General features: G+C 32.2%; 1 protein-coding gene across 1 annotated transcript in view; it reads right to left on the reverse strand.

The window, feature by feature from the left end:
• The window catches only part of LOC129616280 (solute carrier family 12 member 7), a gene marked incomplete at its 5' end in the record, with an annotated part of 277,715 nt that extends 271,252 nt beyond the window's left edge, over positions 1-6,463 (reverse strand). The window contains 2 exons of the mRNA XM_055531859.1: positions 6,135-6,254; positions 6,416-6,463. Coding sequence (XP_055387834.1) covers positions 6,135-6,254; positions 6,416-6,463 — 168 coding nt within the window. The remainder of the gene's footprint in view (positions 1-6,134; positions 6,255-6,415) is intronic.
• Between the last annotated feature and the right edge of the window lie 991 nt (positions 6,464-7,454).

Genomic DNA, 7,454 nt, shown 5'->3' on the forward strand with positions numbered 1-7,454 from the left:
TCAGACCAATGAACCATGGAGCTATGAGTCTTTTCTGGGATCAACAGTTACTCCACGGCCTGCTATTTTCAAGCAAAGAGTTGGCACTAGTGCATCGTTGCAGGATGAATTGACCTGTTCTGAGCCTCCTGCAAGTTCCAATATGTTCGTCGCTGCTGAAACTAATTGCTCAAATGAAAAATGTTGCACTAATTGCATCAAGCTTTCCAAGCGATCAGCCGCTAGATCTTCCTTCAACTCTTCGCCTCGATGTTCGAACCTATTTTTTTCAATATTCCCAGTGACCACCACAGTAAGTAGCCTTAAGTTGTTATTAGCTAAAAAATTTAAGTGCGATAATGTAACGGTAGCTAATATCACCCCGAATAACTTAAAATATAAGCCCAAATACAAGTCTTTCAAAGTTGTACCTTCTTCCATAGCTGATAACATAATTGGTCATAGGTTTTGGCATGTGGGTACGGTCATTCAGTATTTTAGGGATTATGACTAAATTGGGTGTGATGTTGGCTACGAGAAAGCTAATGCTTCAATGCACTCTAAACTTAAACCAATACTTACTAACCTACTTAATAATAAGAGGAACAGGAAACAGGTTCATTTCCAAAATACAAACAATATAGACAACTCCTCACGCACTGAATTTTCTCGCATAGGCAATCATACTAGACAGGTTCTTTCCCGTAGCAATGAACTTAAAGGTAACAATAACAGTAATAGAAAAGGGAAAATAAAAAATTTTAAAAATAATAGAAATTATAAAAGTAACAATGCTGATAGCAATAATAATAATAACAATAATAATAAAAATAATAATAAGAATAATAATAATAATAATAATAATAATAAAAATAATAACAATAACAATATCTATAACGTTGACAATAATAATGATAACAATAATAATGATAACAATAATAAAAATAATGATAATAATAATAATAATCATAGTAATACTGGCATAAATCTTCATAGCAATAATATTAATAACGATGAAATTAATGAAAAAGACCATAGCGACAATACAAATAATAACAAGAACAATAATATTGACAATGGAATCAAATACCCAAATTTCATTCAGGGTAAAACATTCACAGCTAACACCCAATTTTCTATATCTATACCCAACCCTCACAACCTACCCAAGGCCCGCTTTTTGCAAACACATCCGCCTGCTAACTTTGTAGATCCGCTGACTCCTCCGATCGTTCGTATGACCAAAATTTCCGTTGAAAATGGCGACAGTACTTATGTACTATCTCGCTTCAGAGATCGGGCTATATATGAGAATCTTAAATTATACTTGGCATATCTTCACGATGCGGCGGAGAATGTCCACCACGATGGTAAAACTAGATTAGATTTTAAGGTTTTTATTGAAAGTGAGAGCCTTCCCTTTGACTATACTATTTTATATAGCTTATTCAAAAAATTTCATGTCACTTTAAATATATCTGCCGCCAGTGTCGATTAAGATTTACAAACATTTAGGAGCCATATGAAAAGTAAATGGATTGAATATTTGCAGAGGATGAGCGAAGCAAACAGTAAGTTTTTTCTTCCGACGACTTCAGCCCAATCGTCTAAATGGTTCAAGTAGCTTTCCTAACAACAATAACTTGGTCCAATTAACTGGTTTTGGAAATAGCATGACAAGGACTGTGAAACAACTTTCTTTGTACTATCAAAATGTCCGTGGACTAAGGACTGAAACTAACACCGTTCTATTTAACTCTTCTCTTCTTGACTGTGATATTTATGTTCTAACGAAAACTTGGTTGTTCCCCTCCATCAGTAATCTTGAATTATTCGACTCTTCTTTTTCTGTTTTTAGAAAGGACCGACATACTCTTCTCTTGCAGGAAACCCACCAAAGGGAGGTGGGGTATTATCGCCCTTAAAAACCCACCAAAGGGAGGTATCGCCCTTAAAAACTCGTTATTAGCTAGTATTATTGACATTCAAGACTCCGATGACCTTGAAATCATCTCAGTTAAAATTGAGCTGAAATTAAAAAGGCTTTTCGAAGTCAATTGCTATATAGCGCCTAACTCAAGTAATTAGTTATATGCGAAATTTTCTTCGTCAATTGATTATTTATGCAATTCTTTGAACCCTGAGTATGAGGTTCTTGTTTCAGGATATTTCAATCTCCCCACTTATAAGGTGGAAGACCCATGATGAGGAACCATTTTTGATATCAATTGACTGTTCTAGTGAGTTGGAGTAGTCCTTTATAGATACCTTTCATCTAAATAATTTGCAACAAATATCGTCAATAACAAACCAGCAATCGAGGCAACTGGATCTAGTCTTTACTTCCAATTGGTACAATTGCTTACTCACAACTGTCCCGGATCCGTTGGTTAACGTTGATATCTATCATTCTCGGATATCTCTCTCTTATTGCATTGACGACCAACCATCTATTGACAAGCCTCTTTTCTATCGTTTTGATTTTAAAAGGGCGAATTTCGCATTGCTAAATGATTTCTTTTCTACCTACACACGACTTCTCTTCAGTATTTAACTTTACTGATATTGAGCCTATGACGGGTATGTTTTACGAAATCATTTTTGCTGCATTTGAATTGTTTATTCCAGTGTTGAAAACTAAACATACTGGCTCTGGCCCTCCATGGTTTTCACAAGAGTTGAGAGTACTTCGCAACAAAAAGAATAAGCTGTGGCGCAAATATCTCTCCACTAAGGCGACAGGGACTATTATAATTTCCGATTGTCGTATGATCAATTTAAATTAGCAGCAAGAGAACTTTACGACTACTATATCTTTAAAACTTCGGATAACTTAATGTGTAATCCCAAAGTCTTTTGGAAGTTCATAAACCATAAGAGGAAAAGTGATAGTTATCCAACCTTCTTGAAATTCGGCGGGAATACAAGTAATGATTCTCAAAGTATTTTCGAATTTTTTCGTAACTTCTTCACCGAATCTTACTCTTTTTCATCTTTTCAATTAAATGTCGACAACTTTCGGCACATTGATAACTATCCTAAAACAACCTTTACAAATTTTGTTACGAACTCTTTTGCGGTTGAAAAATATCTTTCTAATTTGGGTTCTAGTCCTTCTCCTGGACTAGATGGAGTTCCTGAGATTATTTTAAGCAGGTGCTGCTCTTCTCTGGCGCCCATCTTAACCTTAATTTTTAATAAGTCTTATTCTTCGGGTATTTTCCCGTCCGTGTGGAAGGAAGCTTTCATTAGGCCAATCCATAAGAAAAACAATAAAAATGACTATCGTCCTATAGCCAAACTGTCGGCAATATGTCGGCAATGACAATATTTCTTTCCATTGTATACCATTCATTAGCGCGCGTCAGCATGACTTCTTGAAAAAGAAATCCACGGTGACTAATCTAGTGAAAGCCACGACAGTTTTCTCAAATAATATGGAAAATGGCCATGAGACGGACGTGATTTACACAGGCTTTAGCAAAGCTTTTGACATAATACCACATGAAATTATTATTTTAAAATTGAAACCCTTAGGATTCCCTGACAACTTCTTAGCATGGATAAAGTCATATCTCTCTGGCAGGACTTACAGAGTCCTCTTTCGTTCAGCAATTTCCTCGCCTTTTTCGTCTAATTCTGGTGTACCCCAGGATAGTCACTTAGCTCCATTGCTGTTCATAATTTCAATTAATGATGTTGTTTCGATGCTAACGCACAGTGAGGTAAACTTTGAACGGCCATTTTTTTTTTCTAAAGTTTAACTATAGTATACCGCGCTGGGGGAAGCAAGCCGCTGCCTTTCTGCGTAGTTGAATAAGGTATATTTCCGTTGGATTGTTTGGAGCAATATAATTTAATCGGCAATGGTCAACAAAAGCATCTCGTTATTCAAATTTAAAAATATACTTTTCATTACAAAACAAAAATTATAACTGCAAGGTTTTCTCCGTTTTCGAGCCGGTATTCTTAAACTTTCATGATTATCAAAAGCGAAAAAAAGGCAGTTTCGCTATTGTTATTTTGTTTATTCGATAACGTAATGCAATTAGAAACATTTAGAAAACTCAATTCAACAATATCTAGCAACTTACTCTTTTTCAAATGAAAGTAATGTTTTTTTACTTTATAGAAATTTTAAAACTATTTGAAAGTAATTTACTTGATTATATTTATTTGCGCTTGAAAATATAGAAAAAAATCTGATGTGGCAACACATAACCAACCGCAATGTGTATTCTCTAGTTAAGAGAAAGTGTTACAGAATATTATAAAAATGCCTGTTAAATACTTCTTTCTAATTTTTAGGGCATTAGTAAGCTTATAGTTAACATACCTAGAAAAATGCAAATTTGGCTCTTAGTAGAGCTTCGCTTTATGCTACCCGACTTTCCTAAAATGCTCGCCATTTAGTTCCGGCAACAGCCAAAATTTAAATATCAAATTTCAAGAAATTCCATCATTTCGTTCCGTAGATATGGTAAAAAATGTAAAATCGGCCCTCAGATTAGTTTCCAAGCCCTGATCTTTTAAAAAAAATTTAAATGATCATTGTTTTAATACGAAGAATTTAAATATCAAATTTCAATGAAATCAGTTGATTATTTCTTTTTATATACGCATAAAATGTATATTTGTCGCGTGGTAAATGTCTAGTTGGTGACGCCTGATTTCTTTCAAAAGTTAGGAAATTTCGCAGACAATGGAGCACCTTATATATGAAATTTCAAGTAAATCGGTTGAATATTTTCTTTATAATGATCAAAAATGTAAAAGAGGCTCGTTAAAAAATGCATTTCCAAAAGATACATCCCAAAAATTGATCAATCTGTGCCATAGCCGAAATAAACTTACATATAAAATTTCAACAAAATCGGCTCAGCCGGACTTATGATGCACGCGTGTACACACAGACAGACAGACCAACAGACCGACAACCGACAGGTTGCTAAAAATAGTTTATTTGCATGGAACAATGGAGAAGTGCGTTTGCACCGAAAACTCGATATGAAAATAAGCTTCGGTAATAAGCTTCTCATTCGTGTCACTATCGATGAATATGTAGATTCAAATGAAAGTAATGTTTTTAACTGTGTACAATGATCAAGAAGTGTTTAACTGTGTTTATATTTATAAACAATGATCAAGAAGTTCATTAGTATAGTGAAACATAGTAAACTAATTTGTAGCATTAGAAACATAGTAAATTAATTAGTATAATGTTTGTTTTCATTTTTTGGTTGTATATATGTATTTATATTTAAAAAAATTCGTTTTAATTAAAAAACCAAAGGACTCACCTTGTTTACTTAATTAACTAAGAAGTTCTTTCTTTTTAAAAATAAGATGAGTAATAAATAAAGTTGGGTCAAACTAATGCTAATGTAGATTTTTTCTTTTCATCAAGTGAAACATTACCGCTTTCAAAAACAATCTAGTGACGTACTACATTATTGAAATCACTTTCATTCATATATTGCAACACTGAATTCAGTGTTTAAAATAAACCAAGAAAAGAAGTTGAAAGAGGCATGAACATAATGCTCAAATTTAATTTACCGTTAGCTTTTTGTATTTATAGAAAGTTGGAAAAGTTTTCAGTCTTGCAAATAAATATAAGGTGCCAAAAATTCGAATCTAACAAATTTCGAAAGGCGTGTTGAAAACATGCTGAAATTTCAGACTCCTAAAATTTGCGGTCTAGAAGAAAAACGATATCAAAAATTTGGGTAAAACGAATTTTAAATCACGGTAAATTTTAGCGGCCATTCTGCCTTTCTGCGTTTCCAAAATTTGAAAAATGCCAATTATTCTTATTATTAAAATAAGTTTTTTTCTAAAGATTTATGTACTTAGAAAATTCAGCTTTCTATCTTCAAGGATATAGAAATTTTGTTAACATAACGACGCAGGAACAGAGTGAAACCAATAAGCACTTAATTTTAAAAAGAATTTTGGAAAAGTGTTAAAAATTATGATTTAGACTTTAATGTTAAAAAAGACCAAAAGAAATTTATTTGTAAGTTGTTATTTCGGCGCGAAAATAAGAGCAGCTTAATAATATCTTCAATGTTTAGCTACTACATATATACATATAAACCTTAAATTTTGTTTTTTTTTTTTAAATGTTTTTTATTATGATTTATAAAACTTACCAAAATATTCTCTAAATTCGTTATCAAGAGCAACTAAATCATCATTGTCTAATGTTGATGGATTACCGTACAGTAATTTTTTGATAATTCTTCCTGGTGTTCCACCTGAAGATAGCCGGCCTATATATGTATATACGATACAGGTATATGTAGTTATTTCCGCATTTTTGATTAATGTATGCGTTTATGATATAAGAAATATATGAAATGAAACTTATTTTTATACTTTTTCTTACACTGTTTTAAAAATACATGCAGGTTTTTTTTCACACACATATTACCTGGCGATGGTCTAATGCTGGACTTTCCATTTTTATTGCTGAACTTTTCTGCAAGGAAATAAGCAAGGAAGGTATTTCTAAAGCAGTCACAGAGTGTGATTTGTTTTTTTTTGTTAATATTTCGAGCAATTTTTACAATATAAATCAGAATTAAAAAATAAAAGATGATAAGAAAATATAAACAATGTACGTTTTTTTAGATAAAAGTCTCTGAAATAAAACATGTACTATAATAAGAAGTCCACACTTTAGTGAAACTGACATTAATATAGAAAATGAAACTGAACATCGGTTTAATGCTGTAAATCTAAATTCTAGTTAAATTCTATATTAGGATTCTTAACGACATAACATGTTTCTTAATATAAAATTTTGCGTTAACTTCGAAGCTGAATTTCAAAATCTTTTATCCGGTCGAAGAAAACATTTTAAAATATTTTAAGTGAGAGAAAAAGTAAAAAATGATGGTACAAAAGAGTAATAGCTTCAACTATTTTAACTTTAAAAGATAATTTTAAGAGATCAAATTTTTATGGACCTAATTTTTTTCTCTTATTTTTAATATAATGTCCCTATGAGAAAATTATATATGTATGTTACTTTTAACGAAAAAGAAAAGTAAGAAATTAAGTAAGAAAAAGTCACGAAATTACTTGTGATCATACTTTGTAAAAAACAATTACTTACATATGCATATGACACTACATTTAAAAAAAAATCTGATGTGGTCAGCACATAATCGACCGCATTGTGTATTGCCTAGTTAAATGAAAGTGTTACAGAATATTATAAAAATGTCTGTTAAATACTTCTTTCCAATTTTTAGGACATTAGTAAGCTTATAGTTAACATACCTACAAAAGTGTAAATTTGGCTCTTAGTAGAGTTTCGCTTTGCGCTACCCGAATTCCCTGAAATGCTCGCCAGTTAGTTTCGGTAACAACCAGAACTCAAATATCAAATTTCAAGAAATTTCATCAATTCGTTCCGTAGGTATGGTGAAAAATGTAAAATCGGCCCGCAGATCAGTTTTCGAGTC

The sequence above is a fragment of the Condylostylus longicornis genome, unplaced genomic scaffold (genome assembly GCF_029603195.1).
Source record: "Condylostylus longicornis isolate FDR11 unplaced genomic scaffold, ASM2960319v2 ptg000171l, whole genome shotgun sequence".
Taxonomy (NCBI): Eukaryota; Metazoa; Arthropoda; class Insecta; order Diptera; family Dolichopodidae; genus Condylostylus; species Condylostylus longicornis.